This window comes from Prionailurus viverrinus, chromosome E3 (assembly GCF_022837055.1).
Source record: "Prionailurus viverrinus isolate Anna chromosome E3, UM_Priviv_1.0, whole genome shotgun sequence".
In the NCBI taxonomy this organism is placed as follows: domain Eukaryota; kingdom Metazoa; phylum Chordata; class Mammalia; order Carnivora; family Felidae; genus Prionailurus; species Prionailurus viverrinus.
The window spans coordinates 9697074-9720880 of record NC_062576.1 but is presented as its reverse complement, the minus strand read 5'-3'; the positions used below and the strand labels follow the sequence as shown (position 1 = coordinate 9720880).

The following is a 23807-nucleotide window of genomic DNA, read 5'->3' as shown; positions in this document are numbered from 1 at the left end:
TAAGTACAAAGGTAAATTAGCGTAATGAAAATATTAAGAGTACAGATGGTTGTTAGCTATAAAAACATGACAGTGAAGGAGTGATATGGTGACGAAACCACTGTCCCCCCAAGACTGAGTTCCAAATCCTTCCTGCAATCAGGTCACTTCTTCACATTCGCTGTTGGCTATGTTCTACCCAAACTCCAACCCTGGACACCTGCAGGCAGCTTTGAGTGAGGCCCTGTGCTGAGGGAGCCCTGGGGCCCAGCCCTGCCCTTGGGGGCTCCCTGAGTCCTGCCGGGAGTGGGTCTCAGGTGCAGGCCGTGGTTTCACACACTCGGGGCCAGGATTCCCCAGGCTGGGCAGGCTGGGCAGGCTGGGCACTCAGGGTCACATCCCCTCCTAATTCCCTCTCCCAGTTTTGGTAACCATTGTCTCCCCTGGAAAAGTTACGGTCTTCAAGCATCACAAGAGATATTCAAAGGACTCAGGTCTTGTACCACTGACAGGACATTAGTTTCCTGTTTGCCGAAAGCTCAGCAGATATCCACTGAGGCCCCGCTCTGTCCCAGGTAGCCACAGATAAAATAGAGGAAGTCCCTGTGCTCAAGCTCACATCCTGGGTGAGGTCCTCCCTTCACCTTGCCTCAGTTTTCCCCTCAGGAGGGGAACGACCCCACCTCCTGGGGCTCGTGTGAGCATTAAGTGAGGTGCTGGAGGTGACGGCACCTAGTATGTTCCTGGTGCTGGTGGCTGCTGAGTCTGTCAGAGTGTATTTTGTGTCAAGAAGACAAAGGTCGTGTTTACATTAACAGAACTGAGCCGTCAGGACGTTGAGAGATACTTGTAGAAATGCTTTATGAAATGCTTTTGTGTGCATCGCCTAAGCATGGCCCCTGCGACAGCCCGGCACGCTGGGCAGGGCGTGGCTGGGAAGTCTCAGGGCCAGGCCAGGAGACACAGGCTCCAGGAACTCTGAGAAAGAGGGGGCAGGAGGGTGTGCCGAGGGAGGTGGTGTTGAGCAGGTCCTAGAAGGTGCTGCCACATCCCGAGGCTCAGAGGGCTTTGCCCGCAGAGGGCCAGCGGGAGGGACCGGCAGGCGAGCAGGAATCCGGCCTCTTGCATCCGGGGCTGGTCCAGCCAGGTGCCTTCCTGGGGTGGAAAGTATTTTGGGGGGGGAATGTGGTACTCAAGATAAGGGATCAGTGTCCGGGTCCCAGTTTCCAGTGGCCCTGAGTTTCCTTGTCTGTAAAGCGGAGATGTCCCACCGCACTCCAAGAGAGGACGTGGGCGTGCCATAGGAGCACATGGAGCCACCGTCCTCCCCGTCACCTCTCCAGCCTCATGAGGTGGAGCTGAAATAAAACCAAAAGCCTAAAGTTTGTAGATTCTGTCTCTTTGCAGGGATGCTAAAACTGCCCTTCCCTCTTCGTAATCCTAAAGTTTCAGCCTTCCTGTTTCAGTGTCCGCTTGCTCCACAGGGCCTCTCGTCCCTCGATATACCATGTGGAAGCCTGCTGGGGCCAGGTCATGTGTACCCTCCACAGGGGACCCCTTCACAGTGCAGGGGGTATGTTCTAGGGCCCAGAGTTGGGTGACAAAGGTTCTAGTCCTGCCTCCATCACCTAGAAGGCACGTGAAGACGTTGGCCGTGACTTAATCTTTTTTATGTCTGTGCTCTGGAAACGATAAGCGTCCTTATCTCATGGGGCTGACACTGAAATGACATCATCAGTGAGCGCTTTGCCCAGGTCCTGGTGCTCTTGGTCATGGCCTTGCCCTTGAATGGCACGTATTATTGTTTTTATCCTTACTATTAATATCACATCCTGTCTCACAAGAGCCCTACAAGGAAGGGTTTATTACCCCACTTTGCCGATGAGGAAGCTGAGACGCAAGTAGCCTCAGAGTTTGCCCAAGTCACGTCACTTACAAGTCGCAGGGCCAGCTTATCAAGCCACACCTGCAGACTCCACAAGCCACACTTCCCCCTTCGCCACGCTGCCTGATTTCAGCAGGGCCCCTCGTGGACTGCGTGGGGGGCGGATGGAGGGTCGTCGGGAGGCAGGTGGTGGGGGGCGCTACGGGACGTGGGCCCGAGAGAGATGGGGAGGCCAGAAAAGGGAGTCCCGGGGCTCGCACAGTGAGGGCACAGTTGATGGGACACGCGGGCCTGGCTGGGCGTGAAGAGTCTGCACCAGGCAGCTGCTCAGAGCAGGTTTGGGAAACGGGAAGACAGGATGCCTCTGGGTGTAGGCGGAGCAAGGGAGCAGAGCAAAACCCAAAGTGTAGAGATTTGGACCCTTTGCAAGCAGCAGGGGATGGGGTGACTAGAGAAGAGAGGCCAGGCTGCTAGAAGGAACACACTGGCTTTTTCTCTTAGGCTTTTGTTTCTCGTGTTAAGGCTGAGCATGAGCTGTGGGTAGCAGGGTGCGGCCACTCGCCACTCCTCTGTCTCTCTGGTCCCCGTGGCCGACGGGGGGAGGCGAGGAGCAAGAGACCAGGGAGAGTCAGAGGGAAGGTCAGTTCTGGAAGGACTGTTTTGTTTTGTTCGTCACCTTTTTGCTGAAGTGTGTATAACATGAAACAGAAGGACACGGGCCGTAGTGCACGGTTTGAAGGACGTGTGTTTCACGTCCCGTGTTGTCTGTGTCACGGAGCATGCACTCTGAGGTTTACGTGGAGTTCTTTGGTCGCATTTGGTATTCCATTCTGTGAATAGTCTGTGATTTATTCTTTCTGATGATGACGGACATTTCGACGGTTCCCGATCGGGAGAACAGTTGCAAACAGTGCTACCGTGAACATTCTGGTAGGTGTGTTTTAGTCCCCATAAGGCCGTGTTTCCGTTCCATGTGTGCTGTGACGTGGCACTGGCAGGTCATGGGCACGTCCCCTCCTCACGCTTACTTTTATCACCTTTTTTATCGTAACCACTCAAAGGCGTGCAGTAGCATCCTGTCGTGATTTGCGTTTCCCTGAAGACCTACGACCTTGTCTGTCATAATGTTTATTGGCCATTTAGATACCTTTGTGAACGTCTGTTTGCTCAAGACTTTGCCCGTTTCTTCCACTGGGTTGGTGGCCCTGTTCATTTGCCAGGGTTCTTTATAGTCTAGATATGAGGCCTTTGTTAGATAAATGCACTGCAGATACGATCTCGCTTCTGTGACTTGCTCGTTACTCTCTTGCTGGTGCCTTTTGATGAGCGGAAGTGCTTGACTTACACTTAGCCCAATTCCTCAACCTTTTGGTTGACCTTAAACCTTGACGGTTGATGTTTCTGTGTCCAGTTTAAGAAATCGTCACTTGGGGCGCCTGGGTGGCGCAGTCGGTTAAGCGTCCGACTTCAGCCAGGTCACGATCTCGCGGTCCGTGAGTTCGAGCCCCGCGTCAGGCTCTGGGCTGATGGCTCAGAGCCTCGAGTCTGGTTCCGATTCTGTGTCTCCCTCTCTCTCTGCCCCTCCCCCATTCATGCTCTGTCTCTCTCTGTCCCAAAAATAAATAAACGTTGAAAAAAAAATTAAAAAAAAAAAAGAAATCGTCACTTATCCCATGGTCCTAAAAAACGTTCTCTCTATGTTTCCTTCTGAAAGCTTCCTTGGTGTAGCCTTTAAACTTAGACCTCCATGCAGCTGACGTTGAGTTGGCTTTGACAAGTTGTGTGTGGTGCTTCGAGGTTCATTTTTCCCCCGTCGGATATCCATCCACTGGACACAGCACGAGGTGTTATAAAGGCCATTCTCTTCCCACTGCCCTTCAGTGTCACTGGTGATATAAATCAGGTAACTGTCTGTATGCGGGTCAGATTCTAGACTGTTCTGTCCTATGGGTCTGTTTTCTGTTGCTTCAACGGGACCACACTATTCCATTTTCTGTGATCCCATAGTCACTCTGGACTTGATATCTGTAGGCCAAGTCCCCCAGCTTTGTTCTCTTCTAAGATTCTTTTGTCTTCTTCAGGCCCTTGACATTCCATGTAACTTTTAGACCAGAATGTCAATGTCCACCAAAACCAAAGCGGGGAGAAAACAAACCCTGCTGGGGTTTTAGTTGGGATTGGATCAAATCTATAAATTAATTGGCACTTTACAGTATTGAGCCTTTTATTTTTTTATTTCTTTAATATTTATTATTTTTGAGAGAGAGAGAGAGAGAGCGCGCACGCACGTGTGCAAGTGGGGTAGGGGCAGGGCGAGGGGGACAGAGGATCCGAAGCGGGCTCTGCGCTGACAGCAGCGAACCTGATGTGGGACTCAAACTCACGAACCGTGAGATCATGACCTGAGCCAAAGTCGGACGCTCAAACAACTGAACCACCCAAGTGCCCTTCAGGATTGAGCCTTTTAATCCACAAACATAGTTGTTTACCCCAGGGAGATCTTCTGAGTTATATTAATAGCAATTAAAGGCTCGTTCAGGAGAGCAGCACGTTCTCTTAGTGACGGTGGTAATAATTCCGAAAGTGGCTCCTTGCCATCCACTCACACTTAGTCCTCAGCCTTCACTCAGCTTGTGCCTCTGGACAGAGCATTCCACGCTAGGGCAGCTCTTAGTCGCAGGGCACCCGGCGTGTGATGGTTCCCACGGGAGTCTGAAGCTCCAGGACCCCCCCCCGGAGCCCCCACTTTGCTCGCACACGTAACACAGCGCTCTGCGTGGAGCACCCCTCTTGTCGCATGGCCATTTGTATTTCTGCCTCCCATGATGCAGAGACAGCGTCCCATTCCTGTCCGGGTCCACTGTTGGACTAGCACTAACATGTACCTGTGGCTGCCTCTTGGGCAGAGTGGCCCACAGGCTGACCTTGGCTTACACGGGAGTTTTACATTTTTTATTTTTTTATTTATTTTATTTCATTTATTTATTTTTTAATTAAAAAAAAATTTTTTTTTTAATGTTTATTTTTGAGAGAGAAAGAGAACTGTGAGCGGGGTAGGGACAGAGAGAGAGGGAGACACAGAATCGGAAGCAGGCTCCAGAGGCCTGAGCCGCCCAGGCGCCCCAAGGGAGTTTTACATTTTTAAATTACGACATTATTTGAAATTAGAACGTTGAAAAGGGTGGCGCATCAAACCCAGACTTTCAGCTGCTCTTGAAAAAGAATCCGAGGCTCTGGCCCCACGGTGACGCCCGCCAGTGGTGGTAAAGCTGAGCAGGTGGCCAGCCCGGGCCGCTGGGCTCCTCCTCTGCTCTGCTGGAGGCAAGAAGCGCCCAAGTGGCCTCCACACATACCTCTGGCCTCACGTCTGGCGCCTGAGAGTGCTTTAAAGAAAAACAAAGCTTTTTATTGCGGAACGTTTCAAACAAACGCGGAAGGACAGGGCCCAGAAGATGTGAACACAGCCCCCCACCCACCGTGGGGGCTCGTTTCCTCCCGTCCCCGCTGCTCCCGGCTTATCTTAAAGCAGTCCGATTTCATAATTAGTCATATGTGGATCTGAATAAAGGAATCAGGATTTCTTAGCAAATTGGAAACACTTCATGTGAAATGTGAAAATAGTTCGGTCTTCTCCTCTCCTTTTTGAACACAACTCTCTGCCATTGTCCTCACACCCCTGAGAGCCAGCGGCAAGCTTCGGGACTCTCAGGCACCCAGGAGCGTTTGTTTGTCGTTCCCTGACTGACCGATAGGTATCTGTTTTTTTCACACTTCTTCAAAAATTCAGGATCTAAACAAGATTGCAGTTGCACTGCCGTTGATAAATAAATCTTAAAAGTCTCCCTCCCTCGGAGGGCCAGGTATGTGGAGGTATAATTTATGTGCAGATGAGTCCTAACGGAGGTATGCGGTCGTGCAGCCGGTGTTACGATCAAGATCTAGAACATCGCACGTGTTAGGGTGGCCGGTGATGGTGGGCGGCAAAGAATTGACAAAGAGCGGGGCACCAAGCAGGACAGAGCTTATTCACTCGCCAAGGGAGGAGAGGGGCCAGACATCAAGAGAGGTGTCACCCCCAGGTCGGGCTGGACCTTGTAAGCGTTTTTGTTTTAAGGATGTGATAAGGGTCGCAGCTGTGCCCCCGGGGGGGGGGGGGGGGCGGGGAGGTTATGGGGAGGGGCTTGATTCTTGGCCAGGCAGAACAGAAAGTGGCAGGTTTTTGCGGGGGGGGGGGGGGGGGGCTCATCTGGGATGCAGATTGTAGTCAGGCTAGAGGAGAATACATTTTGTAGTTGGGGTCTGTTTTCTGAGAATGTAGGGCACCTTGACCTAGAAAAACAAAAGAGTTAGGGCCAAGTGCAGACACCTGTGAGTTTTGTCTTTAAGTGTTGATTGGGGGGGAGGGGGAGGGACTTTGAATAAATTCCTTTTACCCAAAGTCCCCGTGACCCCCTCCCCCACTGTGTCCCTTTGCAGTTAATACCCACCCACCCCCACCTCTAGTGACCATGATCTTATTTGTGTCCCTGTACTTTTGCCTTTTCCCAAATGTCATGTGAATGGAATTATGTGGCTGCGGCCTTCGGGGCCTGGCTTCTCCTCAACATGACAGGAAGTCTCTCACCGAACAGGCTTCCCCTCCATCCCTGGTTTTTCCCTGCAGCGTTTTTGTTCCAGAACCAGATCGCTTGTTTCAGTTTCCCACAGTCTGGATTTTGCCCATTCCATCCCACTGGGGCTTGCTTCTGAAAAGCCACAGAGGAGCTCCTTTTCCTATGTGATCTTTATCTGGGGGCTTGCTCTCGACAGAAGGGCCAGGAAATCCAGGAGCCGAGGCCGCCAACTTCGTTTCCATCCGCCTGCGTCTGGCGGGTGCCGACAGATGGAGAATGAGCCGGACTTCGTCCGCATCCAGTTCAGGGTCACTCTTGCTAGAGAGACGTCCTTGGCTCTGCCGAAGGTGCAAATAGAAACACACAGGAGTTGTGCAAAGAGGAGAGTGTGTAGGATAGGCTTCTGTGGACGCGGAGGGTGGACAGGGCCCGAAGCCTCCCGCCGTCGGGAAGTGGCGAGAAGAGGGGCTCTGGGGTATTCATGCCGCCCCCGCAAGCGCAGACCTGGGTTTTCCACTGCCCCCCCGACCGTGAGCGGCTTCACTGCCTTTCCTTCCTCCCTGTCCCCTGATGAGACCGGCGTGGCTTTGCCATTCTGCCTTGTGCCTACAACTCCAAAGGTGGCCTGTCCGGGAAGGCGTGGACCTCTCGGCCTCGCTGAGTAGCACCCGGTGCTCACTGCCCGTGGTTCCCTCTCTGTGCCAGGCACCAGGGCGCAGGGGTAAGCAGTGTCCTTGGGGGCTCCGGTGCATGTGGGAGAGAGGAGTGTTGCTAGAGGCGGTGGGAATGCAGAAGAGGGTCAGCCCTCCATGGGTGGGCACGTCAGGATTGAGGTGCCCCCAAACTGAGTCTGGGAGGCTAAGTAGAAAGCTGGCGTTGGCATAGACAGGCGGACATCGGCGAGGGTCCGTGGCACAGACAGAGCAGGGCACACAGAGCAGAGACGTGTGCAGAAGCCAGGGCTCCGCTGGCAATGGTGTGTCTGCCAGAGCCCAGGTAGAGGTCCCTGAGGGAGTTAGGTGTCATGAAGGGAGTCGAGGGTCGCTGACGGAATTGGGAATCATGAAGGAGTCGGGGGTCACGGAGGCATTGGGGCTCGTGGAGGGGACTGAGGTTGATGGAGGGGGTCGGGTCATGGAGAGCATCAGGGTTACTAGTGGGTTGGGAGTCACAGTGGGGGTCAGGGGTCACCGAGCTGAGACAGGAGAGAAAAGGCTGGGGGTAAATGTTACAGGGCCTCGGGCCTTCCCCGGGGTGGGTTTTATCTGACACTAAAGGGGACCCAAGGGAAGGACTGAACCGGGGCAGAGTCCTGAGAGCAGCTGGAGTGGCTTGGAGGAAGGTCACCCAGTGGCACTGGCATTGACCGGCGGGCACTGGCAAGGGGCCTGAGGTTCCGAGGAGAACAACGCACGCAGAGCAGAAGGTGTCAGCACTGCAGAGAAAGGGTTCTGGGCTGGGGCTTTTGTAAAACAGGGCTCTCATCTCCATTTGCAAATGGCAAAGCCGATGGAGACAAGAGACAAGGCATCTGAGCAGAGGATGACTTCTCTCTGTCACTGTCACTGGCGAATAACCCCGAGCAGGGCCGTGGACCTCAGTGTCTCTCTCGCTCTCCTGCACAAGAGCGCTGACCCTGCCCGCACCCAGTCTTCCAGAGTCACCGCCCCGGGGGTCTGTAGGGCTGGAAGGGAGAGGCCAGCGTGCTGCCCCGCGGTGTTGGGAAGGCAGGCCACCTGGGCCACGCACGGCAGGTGTGGAGGCCTGATGTGCGTGTTGGTGGATACGCGTTGAAGGCTGTATGGTAGGATGTCCCTGAAGGAAACGGCAGCCCCCTCGAGCCTCCGAACATGCCAAATGACAAAGGCCGAGGATCCCCGGGAGGGGCCGGGAAGTGTGCTCTCTGAGCGTGCCTGGTGACTCCTGTCAGCGGTGGTTGGCCCCATGGGGTGGGATGGGGGCACACAGTCTGCTCTGCTCATGGGGGCGGCCGTGCGCTGCTGTGGCTCTGGGCTTCCACAGGCCCGGAGTTGGCTTCCCACTGTCCCCGGAGCCTCGCTGCCCTTGGCTGTGAAATCCAAGAGCCCATCTGGCAGGGTGAGGAAGATTAAATGAAATACAGTGTAGAGTTCCTTGAATACTAACTGTCATACAGTAGGCACTCAATAAGTTATACTTCCCATTCCCTGCTTTGGCTTTGACTCATGACCTCCCACCTGCCAGAGGGCAGCCACTGCTGGTGGCAGTGTCCTCCCGGGGTGCCCCCTGCTGATCTGCCCTTGTTCACCTGCTGGTTCTTATTTAAGCTCCGGGGAATCACTTTGTATTCACAAAAGGCGGCTCTTGCACACCGTTTGCTTTCAGCCACAGCCCTGGCTGGCCTGCCCCGGCTCACCCCTCTCTGGTGGCAGGCTCCTTGCCCCTGAGGGTGGAGAACCGGCCACCACACCGGCCCCAGAAGGCAGCTGTTCCACAGCGGCTGCCTGGCTGCCTCGTGTGTCGCCAAGGGCAGGGGAGAGTCTCAGGAGAAATCCGTGCTGTAGAAAAGGACACTCGAGTCGGAGTTTTCCAAACTCCTCTGCGTGTTGCCGGGACTGGAAAGGAAATGAATCACCCCGGGGACATCTTGGTTCATCTTCATGCAAGTGACTCAGTGCTTTCATCCGCCCTCCCTTTCGTGCATCCCGCAGTTGACTTCTGAAGCTTGGATGGAGAGACTCCTGCTCCCAATTTGGGAGTAGAAAATTCTAATTGGACCCGCGTGGTCTCTGGGCTCCAAGCCCGACCCAGCTGCCATCTCCTCTGCTGGCTTTTTGTCCTGGGGGGCCTCTGATGGGCTGCCCCCCGCCACCCCCACCCCCCGCCGCCGGGAGGAAATGTCTCCGCAGCGAATGTGGGGTCCACCTTGTGGGGGGCAGGCCTGCCCTCTGCATACATGCTGCTCCCAGGTGACCTGGGCCCCGCATCTTGGGCTCTGCTGCCCATAGTTCTTTTGTGGGGAGGAAGACAGGAACCAGAACTAATTTAATATGATCCTGAGGCGCCCTGGCAGCGGGATCAATGCCGCTTCCTTTGTGGAGAGACAGCCCAGCCATAGCAACCTGCACAGCTGCCTTCTAGTGTCTAGAAGAGCTCTATTCAGCCTCAAGACTTCCCTTTTTTTTTTTTTTTAATTGGGAAAGGGGGAGGAAGTAGGGAGAAAGGACTCCGATATAAACAGTTACCAAGGAGACCCGAGTCGGGGTTGGAAAGGTTTTCTCCTTCCCTCGGTCCATACAGAAGGAGGAGGGGTGTACGCCCAAACGCAGGGGATCACGGGAGGTCTCAGGCTGGAGTCCCAAGTCCTGCCTGCGCCCGTGGGGACAGACGTAGGCAGGGGCTCAGCAGACACTTCGAGAGGGCTGGGGAGAACTTTTAGAGACCCGGGCCAGTCTGCCGGCCCCACCAGCACTGCGGAGAGATGGACAGAGCCCGACTTCCTAGCCGCAGGCTCCCTGCCTGTTTCCCGGAGACAGCCGGAAGCTGCCTCTTCCCTTAAGTCCCGGGGTCGGGAGAGAAACCATGGGGTGCACGTACTCCTCTCCGCGGGACGAGCCAACCTCGAGGTCAGTTCCAGACGTGTCTCTGCTGCAGACCACGCTGATGCCCCTCGGGAGGGGGCCCCTTCCTGGACAGGGACGCCCCAGATGCATGAGGAGGGTGCCCTGTGGAGTTGACCAGCAGAGTTGGAGCAGTCCCCTGGGGGGCTCAGCAGGGCATAGGACCATCAGCCCCTTTGGTCCTGGCTTGCAGGCTGCATTTCCCCACTTCCAAAGGAAGGGATTTGGACTGGAAACCAGGAAGACCCCAGTCACCGAGTCTTCCACCTGGGGAAGATCAGGTTCCAGGGGCACATCCCAGGATGAAGCTGTCAGGTTGGGTTAGACTTTGAGGGCGCTCAGGTGTGGACCTGCACAGGCCAAGCAGGTGAACTCTGCCACCTTGAGCCTGGCATCAGGGCTTTGCGGGGGGGGGGGGAGGGGAGGGTGGATTCTACTGTTCCTCGAGGCCACATGTGACCAGTAGGAAACTGTACCGTGTCATGTCAGGCCAATGACTGGAGGCAAGGGGTCTTCCTTAGGGTCCTCGGCTTTCCCTTCCCCCCATGGGGTGTGATCTGCCCCCAATCTCTGGAAGCCAGCCCTGAAGCCAAGGGGAAAAGATGGGAGCATGCCTCCTTTCCCAGGGGCTGAAACACAGAGGTGCTCAGGCTTCTTGGGAGAACTTCCTCTAGGGGCAGGAGGGCTAGCCCATCTCTCCCCGCCTCGAACATTCTCAGCCAGACCTGGAGGGCCCCTCGGCTCCCAGAGCCGCCAGCCTGGCATTCCGGCCCCATGCGTCTGGGTCAGAGGCCACGCACCCCTGGGCCGCCAGGGCTGAGCTCCCTGCTGGCTGCACGGGCCTCATCCAAGAGCCTGTCAGCTGCCCGGTTTCCGTGGCTTTCCCTTGGGATCTGTTTTCTGTCTGAGAATAGAGCCCAGCCCTTCTGGGAAGCCTTTCCCGGTTTCTGCAGATGCCCTGTGGGTGGACTGTCTGGTCCCCCCTTTTGGTCTTAGCACTTGCCACTTTGTGCCACTGGGCGTTTTTGAAATTACAGAGTGACCCAGGTGGCTCTCTTCTAGGGAACACCCTCTTTATCCCTGAGAGTTAACCACACTCCCAATGCTGTACGAGGAACAGGGAGGGGACGTTGCAGAAGCCAAGATTCAATGTTTTCAGTAAGAGAAGTCCAAGGCCTGGCGATGCCACCACAGGCCCAGTTGGTGGCGGATCCAGGATTCAAACCGGAGCCTCCTCCCCTTCGGAGGGCTGGGCCCTTCCCTCCTCCATGATGGCCCTCGGAGCCTGTCTCTCCCCTAGCTGGTGGGAGGCCGTCGGAAGGCGGAGGCTGGCGCAGGCACTCAGGGCGGCAGGGCACCCCTCGTGTCTTCAAGCCCCCCTTCTTCAGATGCGGCTTCTATGGAAACCTCAGTCCTTGAGAAGAGACAAGAGTTGGCTTTTCTGCTGATGGCAGACCCTGACCCCTCCAACAGCCTCTCAGGCCTGACGCCCCAGAGGCCGTGCCCAGTGCCAGGCACGGTGCCCAGTGCCGAGGCCCCGACAGCTCCCCCCAGGCCTCAGATGGAGCCATGAGTCGCGAACGTGGAGTCGAGGGCCTGAACCGAGGCCTGTGCCCTATTGAAGGTGGTGACAAACAGGGTGCTCTGAAGAGGAAAGTGTATGTTGTGTCTTCAGAGATGGGGTACATAGGAGCTCGTGGGACAAAGTTAGAGAAAGGGCATTGTGGGCAGAGACGGAGGGTGACCCAGGGCAACGGTGAGCAGGAGGTCGGTGAGGCCCAGGGGATCTGCAGGGTGGAGACGCGCTCTGCATCAGAGGCCTCTGTGTTCCTCAGCCCTGCATCTCTGACACCATCTCTACTCGGGACTTAGCCATTCCAATTGTCCTTATCGGATGGAACCTCCTAAATCTGTCCATATCCACGCACGTTTCTAAACCTAGAATGTAATTCTTATTTTCTTATTGCAGAAGCATTACGTGTTCACTGTAGGAAGAACAGGGGTGAGGGGGTTAGGAGTAGAAATCAGCCGTAGAAGGAAACAAAAGAGACTCCCAGGCGCTCAACACGGGGCGAGAACAATCCTTAACGTGCTCACGCGTGCCCTTTTTTTTTTATTAAAACTGTTTATGCATTTAATTTCATTTCAGAGACCATGTGAGAGGGGCAGAGGGAGAGAGAAAATCTAAAGCAGACTCCACACTTAGCACGTAGCCTGACCCAGGGCTCGATCCCACCACCCTGGGATCATGACCTGAGCTGAAATCAAGAGTTGGATGCTCAGCTGACTGAGCCACCCAGGCGTCCATCACATGTGCGCTTCTGTACCCTCCCTTCTAAACAAAACGGGATCGTGTCGCCTGCATTGTCCTATAACCTGCTTTTTTCCACTTAGTGAATCAAGAACATCCTTCCACGCCCATAGAGGCGATCCACGCTTCCGTGTTCAGTAGTGAACAGTGTCATATTGTGCTGCGTAACCTGTCCAGCCTGTCCCTGATTTTTAGACATTGGAGTTGCCCCCAGTTTTATAACTATAAAATGTATTAAAAAATTTTTTTTAATGTTTATATTTGAGACAGAGAGAGAGAGAGAGAGAGAGAGCGAGCACAGTGGGGGAGGGACAGAGAGGGAGATACAGAATCCGAAGCAGGCTCCAGCCTCTGAGTTGTCAGCAGAGAGCCCGACACGGGGCTTGAACCCATGAACTGTGAGATCGTGACCTGAGCCAAAGTTGGACGTTCAACTGACTGAGTCACCTCGCGCTTTTTAGGTGTCAACTAAATGCATTTAGTTTGTTCCACTTTTCAGTTGGGGAGAAATTCACACTTCTTAAACTTCATCTTTCTGACCATTTTTTAAAACGTACGATCAGTGGGTCTTGAACAGCCACAGCACCGTATAAGTGGAAACTGCATGTGCTTCTGTGCCTGCTCTTTTCTTAGAGTATCTAATCAAAAACGCTCACCTAGCTGGCTGATATGTAAGCATCAGTTTGGATTTGAGTTTGATTTATGTTGAAATGCAGGCAGTCTGTTCTCCTAGCTCAGAACTCAGAAGGTGAGCCGCGGTGGGAGTCCCAACCCTGTGCGCCTTGCTGTATTCACCTCACGGGGTCCTGGGGGAGCATGCGTGTGAGCGCACGGGTGGGCACAGGTGGCAAGCGCTCTGGCTTAGGCGGAGCATAAACCGGAAGGGCAGGGAAGACGTGGCTGCTCGTGGCAGGGCAGGGACAGAAGTCGGACATGCGATCCGAGACGTCCAGACAGACACCAGATTCTTCTGGAGTACGGGTCGGAGTGGGGGATGGGGAGGCCCGGCCTGAGGGCCTCCATTCTTGCTCTTGCCCTGGCCCTGCCGCCCTTAGGGGTGGGCCTTCCCCAGGGGGTGCTGGGTGGGGTAACGGGGAGTCAGGGAGGGCCTGCTCGGGGTTCCTGGGCAGCTGGGCCATCTCCGGGTGGGAGGTCTGGGCAGCCGGCCCCCAGCTGCCTGTCGGGGCACCTCTGGGGTGGAGGGAAGAAGCTGGAGTGGCCAAGACGGGCGCCAGGCCTTGCCGCCCCTGGGGCCCCACAGGTGATGTTATTTCCCTCTGGGGTCCTAAAAGTGGCTCTGGTCCTGGAGCTGCCGATGTAGTGAGAAACCCAGGGGAGCGTAAACAAGTCTGTTATCTTTATGTCTGCAAAATCACGTGTCTAAGCAGCTTTGCAGAGGCGTCCTTAGAAGCAGCCTTCGGGGCGCCTGGGTGGCGCAGTTGGTTAAGCGTCCGACTTCAGCCAGGTCATGATCTCGCGGTCCGAGAGTTCGAGCCCCGCGTCAGGCTCTGGGCTGACGGCTCAGAGCCTGGAGCCTGTTTCCGATTCTGTGTCTCCCTCTCTCTCTGCCCCTCCCCCGTTCATGCTCTGTCTCTCTCTGTCCCAAAAATAAATAAAAACGTTGAAAAAAAATTTAAAAAAAAAAAAGAAGCAGCCTTCACCGAGGTCTTTCCACAGACTCCAGGCCTCTGGCCCCAGCAGATACCACGTTTATGCGGTTGTAGGTTGTGTACACGTGTGTGAGCACGCACGTGCGGGTGCGTGCTGACTCCGCTTTTGCTTTATTGCACTTTCCCGCGCGCAGGAAGCCACAGGATGTAGTGGAAAGAGCAAAGACCTTGGAGTCAGACCGCGAGTCAGGCCTCCGGCAGCCTTCCTGTAAAGTGGGCGGTGGGTGCCGCTGAGAGCCTGCGCTTGCTGGACTGCGTGCTGCGTGCCTGTTGTGCTTTTTCTTCGTTTGACATTTGGAGAAGCCTCCGGAGCGGTATTTGTTGGTCCCGTGTTCTGGCTGAGGTTCAAGTTCACGCAGCTGCAAAGGGGCAGGCTGGGAATCGCACGGCTCCAGAGCCGCTGCTCGGCCCTCCACCTCGTTGCCACCCCTGCCTCCCCGAGGGTCTTGGTTGCCGGAAAAAGTGGATTTGGGGAGCAAATTGTGTAAGCGCGAGTGTGCTTGAGATACAGTATCTGCAGAAAGGTACACACAGGGTGACCTCGCCTCGTGAGCGGGGGTGGGTAACCACCACCCGGATCAAGGCACAGATTGTTCGAGCACCCCAGGCGCCCCTGCCGTCCCTCCCCGGGTCCTGCCTCCTGTTCCTGCGTGGGGACCTTGCATAACAAAGTCGTACGGGTGCCTTCCCTTGCATCCGGCGCCTCGAACTCAGCATTACGCCCTGAGGCTCCCTCCTCCCCGTGTGTGTACCGATCGTTTGTGGGTTTCCACTGCTGCGGTGGAGAATATTCCATCGTGTAAATGTGCCACTGTTTGTTTGTCCTCCTGCGGATGGACATCATCAGGGTTGTTTCCTGTTTGGCACCCGCGTGTCTAACGCTGCTGGAACCTTCTATGCACAGCTTTTGGTGCACAGGCACCAAAGTGCTCTGCCCGCTGTCTACCAGGGACTGAATTGCCGGGTTGTAGGTTTAAGGAGATACTGCCGAACGGTGTTCCAGGGCAGCTGGGCCGTGCTGTGCTCCCCACCAGAGCTCTGCCTGCGTGTGATGCGTTCCGTCTCTCCCGTGGTAGCCATTCTGGTGCGTGTGCAGATCTCACTGGGGTTTTGTTTTCCGTTTCTCTGGTTACTGCTAACCTCCAGCACCTTCCCATATGTCCTTTGGCCATTTAGAGACTGTCTTTAAGAAAGCGCTTGTTCAAGGGGCGCTTGGCTGGCTCAGTTGGAAGAACACATGACTTTCAATCTCGGGGTTGTGGGTTCGAGCCCCACACTGGGTGTAGAGATTACTTAAAATCTTAAAAAAATAAAAAGGAAAGTGCTTGTTCAAGTCTTTTGACAGTTTTTCTGTTGGATTCTTCATCTTTCCCTAATTGACGTGTAGGGATTCCTGAGATTCTCAGCTCAAGTCCTTTGTCAGATAGACATAAGTTGCAAACATCTTGTCCCATGCTGTGGCTTGCCTTTCATTTCCTTAATCGTGTCGTGGTTTTTTTTCATTTTTATTTTTTTAGTGTTTGTTCATATTTGAGAGAGAGAGAGCGGAGGAGGGGCAGAGAAAGAGAGGAAGACACAGAATCCAAAGCAGGCTCCGGGCTCTGAGCTGTCAGCACAGAGCCCGACGTGGGGCTCAAACTCACGGATTGTGAGATCATGACCTGAGCCAAAGTCGGACACTTAACTGACTGAGCCACCCAGGTGCCCCATTACTCATTTTGTTTTGAATGGAGACAGCCATATCTTAGACGGGCTGTATTTCACACAATCTAAAGATTTGCCGTTCAGAGAAAGGTATGTTTTTTGCACCTTGCTGGCATAGGCCTGAGAGTCCCTGGCGCGGCTCACTGGGCATCTTTTCCTGGCCCTGCAGGCCTGGGACAGGGAGAGAGAGAAGGGAAAGGATAGGAAATGGGAGGGAGTGGGCACGAGGCCAGCAGCAGGGAATGGAGAGTAGACGGGCTCCTCTCTGGAGAGGACGAGGTCTGGGGCTTTAGAAGGTGCCATGGTCACAGAGGAGGGAACAGGTAATGTGGCCCAGTGTGGGGGACGGAAAGGGGGTTCAGGGGTGGAGCAGGGGTCTGTCAGCAGAGGAAGTGGCTGGAGGCCGCGGTGGGACAGAATGCTGAGGCCATCACGAGGGAGCGGCATATAAATCGGTGCATCCGAGTGTGGAGCAGAATGTCAGGCGAGGCTGGGACAGCTTCTGAAGGGACTTGCCTGCCCCGGTCTGTGGCCCTGGGAGCCTGTGGGGATCAGAGGGGTGACCGGGCCATCGGAACTGTTGGCTGGATGGCACGGGATGGGAGTCAAGCCCTCCACCCTCGTTCTCCTCTGTCTGGGGCCGCAGGTCCTGGCTCTGAAGGTGGTGGTGTCTCCAGAGGCTTCGGGCCTGCCGTAGAGGACACGGGGAGGCCCCGCCCAGGGTCCTGTCCCCCAGCCGGAGGCGCGGCTGGCGTGGTCACCACAGAGCGGCTCAGGCCGGAGCTGGGGCTCCCCTGCATGGTGCCACATGTGCCCCCTGCCCATCAGCTACTTCTGTTTTTCAGGACCTCCTCTGTCAAAGACAGCAGCTTTGTGGAAAAGATGAAGAAGACGGTGAGTTTTCTGTGTGTCTGTGCTCTTTGCGGGGGGTCGCGGCCCTGGCAGCCGGGGGGAGGGAGGTCCAGCAGAAAGCCAGCTTCACTGGAGCGGAGGGAAGAGCGGGCTAGAACATTCTCATCTAACCAAAGCGTCAAAGGTGCTCTGCTTTCCTGGGACAGTTTACCCTCCGATGTTTACTTGGTGAACAAACCAGACTGTAAGGGTCTCCCCTCGCTCTGACTCTGGGGACCGTCCCTCATCCTCCCTCCCGGTCCAGGCTCTGCCCACGAGCAGACGGAAACCTCACATAGCTGTGGCCGGAGCGCAGCTACAGCCTGATCCGGTTTTGTTTGTTACATGTTACGAGAAAGTACCTCATGCGCATGATCAGAATCCCAAACTATTCAGGGGAAAGCCTCTCTCCTGCCACTCATCATCGTTGTTAGTATTTTATGGATCCTTCTAGAGCTTCTTGATGCACCCGCGGGGGGAAAAAATCCCAGATTCTCATTTTACATCTTTTTAAAACACAAAAGCTGGCCTGTTACGTACTCGGTTATAAACCGTGCTTTTTTTTTTTTTTTTTTGGCTGATCTATGTTGGCGTTTCTTCCCTAGCGATTCAGAGACCCCGCCCTCGTTCCTTACTGTAGCTGTGTAGTGATTTTATCCTGTGACCGTGAATCCTAGAATTTGTTTGGCCACTGCCCTGCCAGTGGGCACTTGGACTGTTCCTAACTTCCACCTCTTACAAACGATGCTGCTCTGACTCTAGGCCAATTTCCACATCTGCTAATACGATAAAATCCCAGAAGTAGAATCGTTGGACCCAGAGGTGTGTGCATTTGTAGTGTGATAGAAGCTGCCAGATTGTCCCGACCCCGACCCCGGCTCACACCAGGGCACTCTCGTTAGCCGTGTGTGAGAAAACCTGTTGCCCCAAAGCCTTGCCAGTAGAGCGTATCGCCCGAGTCGATGAGTCGGGGGGGGGGGGGGGGGGGGGGGATGTGCCAGTTTTCTAGGTTAAAGGCAGATATCCCTGTGCACTTCTAATTTGCATTTTCCTTATGAATGCATTTCAGCAGATTTTTGTAGCTGATGGCATTTCTTTATGGATTCTCTGGGGCGCCTGGGTGGCGCAGTCGGTTAAGCGTCCGACTTCAGCCAGGTCACGATCTCGCGGTCCGGGAGTTCGAGCCCCGCGTCGGGCTCTGGGCTGATGGCTCAGAGCCTGGAGCCTGTTTCCGATTCTGTGTCTCCCTCTCTCTGCCCCTCCCCCGTTCATGCTCTGTCTCTCTCTGTTCCAAAAATAAATAAACGTTGAAAAAAAAAAAAAAATTTATGGATTCTCTGTTCAAATCTTTTTTTTTTTTTAAGTTTATTTATTTTAGAGAGCAAGAGCAGGGGAGGGGCCGAGAGAATCCCAAGCAGGCTCCACAATGTCAACGCAGAGCCCAACTTGGGGTTTGATCTCACAAACCGTGAGATCATGACCATAACCAAGCGTCAGATGCTTCACTGACTGAGCCACCCAGGCGCCCCCTGTCTGGTCAACTCTTTTGCCCACTTTTCTGTTGGGATTGAGCCTTCTCGAGGAATTCCTTAACATTTTAGGGAGATTAACCCCTTGTTTGTGACACGAGTTAAAGATATTTTCCCCAGTTAGTAGTTTGTGTTTTCACCTGGCGTTGTGTGTGTGTGTGTGTGTGTGTGTGTGTGTGTGTGTGTGTACAAGTTACACAGTGCACTTTATTGTTCTTCCTGCGACTCCTGGACTTGGAGTCATTGACTCTAAGGAGATGAAAGAATTCTTGCACGTTTTCTTCTGGTCTTCCTAGTACTTTTTCCTTGTTCATAATTAACGTTCAGTCTGCTGGGAGTTTATCCCAGCGCCAGCCGCGCAGCATGGATCCGGCTCCTTTTTGTGCACCGCTCAGTCCCGTGTAGTAGCACTCGCCTTTTCTCCACTGCTTTTATCAAATACATAATTCCCATATGTATTTGGACCTTTTTCTAGATTTTCCTGTCCCAGTGCTTCGATCTGGCTTTCTGTGTTCAGTATCCTACAGTTTCAGTTACTGAGGTTTTGATCATCCTTACTGCTAGGCTCTGCCCCGCCCCCCCCCCACAACTCTTCCCCTTTTCCTGGCCATTATTTCATATGTATGCATTTGGGGTAACAGCTTTAATGAGACAGTGTGCATTCCACACAGGTCACCCTTTTAAAGTAAGTATACACTTCAGGGCGCCTGGGGGGCTCAGTCAGTCAAGCGTCTGATTCTTGATTTCGGCTCAGGTCATGGTCTCATGGTTCATGAGATCGAGCCCCACGTTGGGCTCTGTGCTGAGCGAGAAGCCTCGTGGGATTCTCTGTCTCCCTCTGCCCCTCTCCACTGCACTCGCTCTCTCAGATTAAAAAAAAAAAAAAAAAAAAAGCATATCCTTCAGTGTTTTTTAACGTTTTCCCAGATTTATGCAAACCATCACCACTGCTTTAGAACCTCTTCAGCACCCCAAATGGCCACCCCATAGCCATTAGCAGCCACTTCCCACTAATTCCTAACCCCCACCCACAGCCCAAAGCAACCACTCGTCCACTTTATTAAGTGCCTGCATCCCTTACAGAGTTGCCGGTTTGGGACATTTCGTGTAAGTGGAATCATTCACTTAGTATCACGTCTTCAGGGTTTGTCCGGTCTGTGTTGCACATCAGCACTTCGTTCCTTTTCGCTGCTCAATCCTGTTCCAGCGGATGAATTTATATTTATTTTTTGATATCACTTTGAGGAAGTAAAAAGAGCTGTTCAGATTTTTTGCCAGCTCGTGTTGCATTTCTGGATTGGTAACGGAGAACTGGACCTCTTCTGTGTTGAGACTTCCCCTGCAAACCCAGGGCCTTTCCCTGTGGTTGAACCCTTTATCCGTAACTTCTTGCAGGTTCCTCCTAAGGCTTAATTTTTTTTTAAGTTTATGTCGAGAGAGAAAGAGTAGGGGAGGGGCAGAGAGAGAGTGCGAGAGAAAAATCACAAGCAGCGCCCGCATTGCTGGTGTGGAGCCCGCATGGGACTTGAACCCACAAACCTTGAGATCGTGACCGGAGGCAAAACCAAGAGTCAGACGTTTAACCGGCTGAACTATCCGGCGCTCCTTTTAAGGCTTATTTTGAAGTTCTTCATATGTTTTGATGCCGCTGTAAACATTTAGCTGCTATTTTATATCCCGTTTTGTCCCCTTAGCCTGATATTCTATAAGCCTTTCTTTTTTATAAAGTAGTTTTTGTAAGTGATTATTTTTTTTTTCAACGTTTATTTATTTTTTTGGGGGGACAGAGAGAGACAGAGCATGAACGGGGGAGGGGCAGAGAGAGAGGGAGACACAGAATCGGAAACAGGCTCCAGGCTCTGAGCCATCAGCCCAGAGCCCGACGCGGGGCTCGAACTCACGGAGTGCGAGATCGTGACCTGGCTGAAGTCGGACGCTTAACTGACTGCGCCACCCAGGCGCCCCTGTAAGTGATTATTTTAAAATAACTTTTTAGGGGTGCCTGAGTGGCTGAGTCCGTTAAGTGTCCGACTTCGGCTCAGGTCATGATCTTGTGGTTCGGGCATCGGGCTCCGTGCTGACAGCTCAGAGCCTGGAGCCTGCTTTGGATTCTGTGTCTCCCTCTCTCTCTGCCCCTCCCCAGCTCATGCTCTGCCTCAAAAATAAACATTAGAAAAAAAATTTTTTAATAAAGTAAAATACCTTTTTAAATGATTGGTAGAAAATTCAGGAAATGTAAAAGGTATGCAGACATTTTAAAGCAATTATAATCCATACATTTTTTTTTTTCCTTTGTACCTATATGTAGGGCTCCATGCAAAAATCAGAGACCCCTCTAGGGGTCAGGGCACTGAAATCCTACTGCTGAGAAACCTCATGGCTACATAAAGGGACCAGAAGGTGGCCTGTACCTCACTTCCACCTTCCAGACCTCGTAAAGCACATTGATTTGCTGGGCCAAATTTGCTGCCCCACCTTGAGAGTCTGGGGAGTAAAGTTCCAGCTGTAGAGGCCACAGGAGGAGGAGGGTGGAATGAAGAATGTGGGAGCCAGCCCATTGGGCACCTTTCCTTTTGTCTAGATTTTTATAAAGAACAGGTATTCAGAAAAACTTACCCATAATTCTCCATTTGGAGACTCATGGTATACTTCTTGCTAGATTTTTTTTCCCTTGTGCGTGTGTGTGTATAAATGTATATATGGACACCATTGTGCGTAGAGAACAAAATTGGATTACGCTAGAATACTGTTTGGTCTTTTTTTTACTGAACATTACATCGTGCTTTTTAACGTGTTCTTTAAAAATCTGTCCAAAGTGTGACCTTGAGCAGCTGCATGTCTGGGTGGCCTTTGTCACTGTCCTCCACAGTAGCCGGGGCAGTGGTACAATAGCCCCGGAGTGACTTAGGAAGACTTGGGGCAGGAAGGAAGAGGATGCCTTGGAAAGACCTCACCTGCCTAGCCCACCCTATGGCCACCTAGAGTCTCTGCAGAAGCCTCTGGGCTCTTGGTCCCTCACTGACCCCACGTGTCTGGCCTTCCCTAGGGCAGGAACATCATCGTGTTCTACGGCTCCCAGACGGGGACGGCGGAAGAGTTTGCCAACCGCTTGTCCAAGGACGCGCACCGCTACGGGATGCGGGGCATGGCTGCAGACCCCGAGGAGTATGACTTGGTGAGTAGTCCCCACTCCCGACCCTTCTCCTGGCTCCCCCAGTAGCACTGGCCAGGGCATCCGGATCGTGGACGTGTGTAAAGGGCGAGTCAGCCACAGGGACGGACGCGGACGGGCCTCTCCTGTAGTTTGTCCAGGCAGCCAGCTGGCCCCAGGCATGCGCATGGGCGCCTGGGCGCCTGGCACCGCCCACGCTCAGCCTTCCCAGCTCGGCTCTGGGCGGGGCAGGGCGGGGCAGGGCGGGGCGAGGGGATGCAAGCACGGGAGGGGGGCGTGGCCTGTTAATGAAGGCGTCTCAGCAGTCTGGGGAGGAGGGGTCTCCGCTTCTCCCTCCACCCCCCTGCAGCCATCTCAGGGAGCCCTTCACTGGGCTTTGAAATGAGGCTGCATTAACTGGTGTGTCTGGCCACTTGGGGAGGGGCCCGGGGAGCCTGAGGTTTGGGGGTAGAGGCCCCCATTTGCCGTGGACCTGTCGCTCCCTCCAGCTACCACTGGACTCAGTCTGAAGGACTCAGTGTCCCTTCCAGGTGCTCTGCCCCCAGCGTGGCGCCGAGGGACAGGCTCACCTTGCTCACTGTCCTCAAGGGATCGGTTCTCTGTCCTTCCCCTAACATGGAAGCAGCGCTCAAAAGCCCAAGAAACTTCTAGCCGTCTGCTTGCCTCTTTCTGGGTCAGGGAGCTAATGACAGCCAGGCCACCAGCCCCACATAGACGCGGTGGACAGTAAGGGAAGAGGCTGACGGGCAGGAGGTCCTAGTTGCCATCTTTCTCCTCCCCTGATGGGGCTGCTGCCAGATGTACTTTCCCCCAAAACCAGTCTCTCCTGAGTTCACCACACGAGCTCTTCTGTCTCCCAAACCCAACCGTCCCCCACCCGCTCCACCCCCACCCTTGGGTCTTGGGGACCGGCACCGCCGCCCGTCTGTCCGCAGACCTGGGTTTTAAGTTAGCCAGCAGCTGGTTAGGAATTTGCGAGAGCTCAGGCCCTGCTGTGGTCCCAGGACGTTGTGGGACCATGAGGTTCTCCCCCAGGGCCCGGTGCACAGAACCACGTTCTGCGCGCTGGCTGGTGGCCCAGAACCCAGCCTGCTTCTGCCTGTCAACACCCAGGCCCTTACACGTGTTCTTTTGTGCCTGCTGTTCCCTTTCCTTTGGAAAGGCACTGGTTCAAATGTCAGCCCCCTCCATGCAGCCTTCTCCGACTGCTCGTGCCCCTTCCCAACGGAATCATTCCCTCCCATCCCACAGCAGCCGCCCTGGGCAGGGCCTGGGCTCTCCTGTCTGCATCCCATCAGGCACACCCCTGACATAGGCTCAGTCACGGTCGCTGGGCCCGGGCCCTGCTCTCGTCTCTCCAGGCCGACCTGGGCAGCCTGCCGGAGATCGAGAACTCCCTGGCGGTGTTCTGCATGGCCACCTATGGTGAGGGGGACCCCACGGACAACGCACAGGACTTCTACGACTGGCTCCAGGAGACAGATATGGACCTCTCCGGAGTCAAGTATGCGGTGAGCCTCCCCATCTTCTCTCCCATGGCTTCTGCACCTTACGGTGCCTCTGGACCCTCAGTTCCCACCTCGTCCTGATGAGCCAGGGCAGGCCAAGGTGTCAGAACAGAGGCTTAGAGCGGGGGACCCGGCGGGGAGGGCTGCTCACAGGTCAGGCCTCTCTTCTGCCCTGGGCCCCAGTGCTGACAGTCCCTGCTCCCGGGTCCCCAGCCCCGCTTTGCTCCGGGGGCACTATTTGCGGTAGACCAAAGACAAGAAGGGTGCAGCAGGCTGACCGCTGTAGGCCGGGCCAGGAACACCGGGCAGGGAGGGTGAATTGACCCTGCTGGCCGCCCAGGGTTGAGGCCTAGGGGCCGCATGCCACTGAAACAAAGCCACTTCCGGGGGCCAGAGGTGGCCCGCCTCACAGTGCAAGTTGTCTGGAGGATGTAGAGGCCCAAGGGTGCGGTGTACCCTTGGGGGGCACGGGGGAAACCCACCCCTGACCGCTGACCAGGCCTCAGACCCGTCCCTGGGTCCACACAGGTGTTTGGTCTCGGGAACAAGACCTACGAGCACTTCAATGCCATGGGCAAGTATGTGGACAAGCGGCTGGAGCAGCTCGGCGCCCAGCGGATCTTCGAGCTGGGGATGGGCGATGACGATGGGAAGTGAGTGTCCGGGCCCCCCTCCCCGGAGCCCCGACCCCGGCCAGCATGTCTGGGGAACCCACAGGGTCAGGGCCGACTCTGGCACGTGAGGGGAGTGCAAAGCCACCTGTACAGGCATCACCGAGGGCAAGGGAAGGCCGGCGCCATCCCCCCCTCACTTTTCTACATCCTCTGGGCTCCCGGCGCCCCTGCTTAGCAAATGCCCCTGGTGGCAAAAGCGCCCCAAATGCCACCTGGTGGCTCGGGCCCCATCCCAGGAGGCTCCTCGGGCTGGGCGGGGAGAGGGGCTCCCT

The 23807-nt window shown here is 54.8% G+C and overlaps 1 protein-coding gene across 6 annotated transcripts in view; it reads left to right on the top strand.

The window, feature by feature from the left end:
* The window catches only part of LOC125154020 (NADPH--cytochrome P450 reductase), a 63513-nt gene that overhangs the window by 35746 nt on the left and 3960 nt on the right, over window positions 1-23807 (top strand). For all 6 annotated transcript variants that reach the window (XM_047837651.1, XM_047837656.1, XM_047837653.1 and 3 more), the window contains 4 exons: window positions 16607-16655; window positions 21228-21356; window positions 22715-22864; window positions 23390-23514. In XM_047837651.1, coding sequence (XP_047693607.1) covers window positions 16607-16655; window positions 21228-21356; window positions 22715-22864; window positions 23390-23514 — 453 coding nt within the window. The remainder of the gene's footprint in view (window positions 1-16606; window positions 16656-21227; window positions 21357-22714; window positions 22865-23389; window positions 23515-23807) is intronic.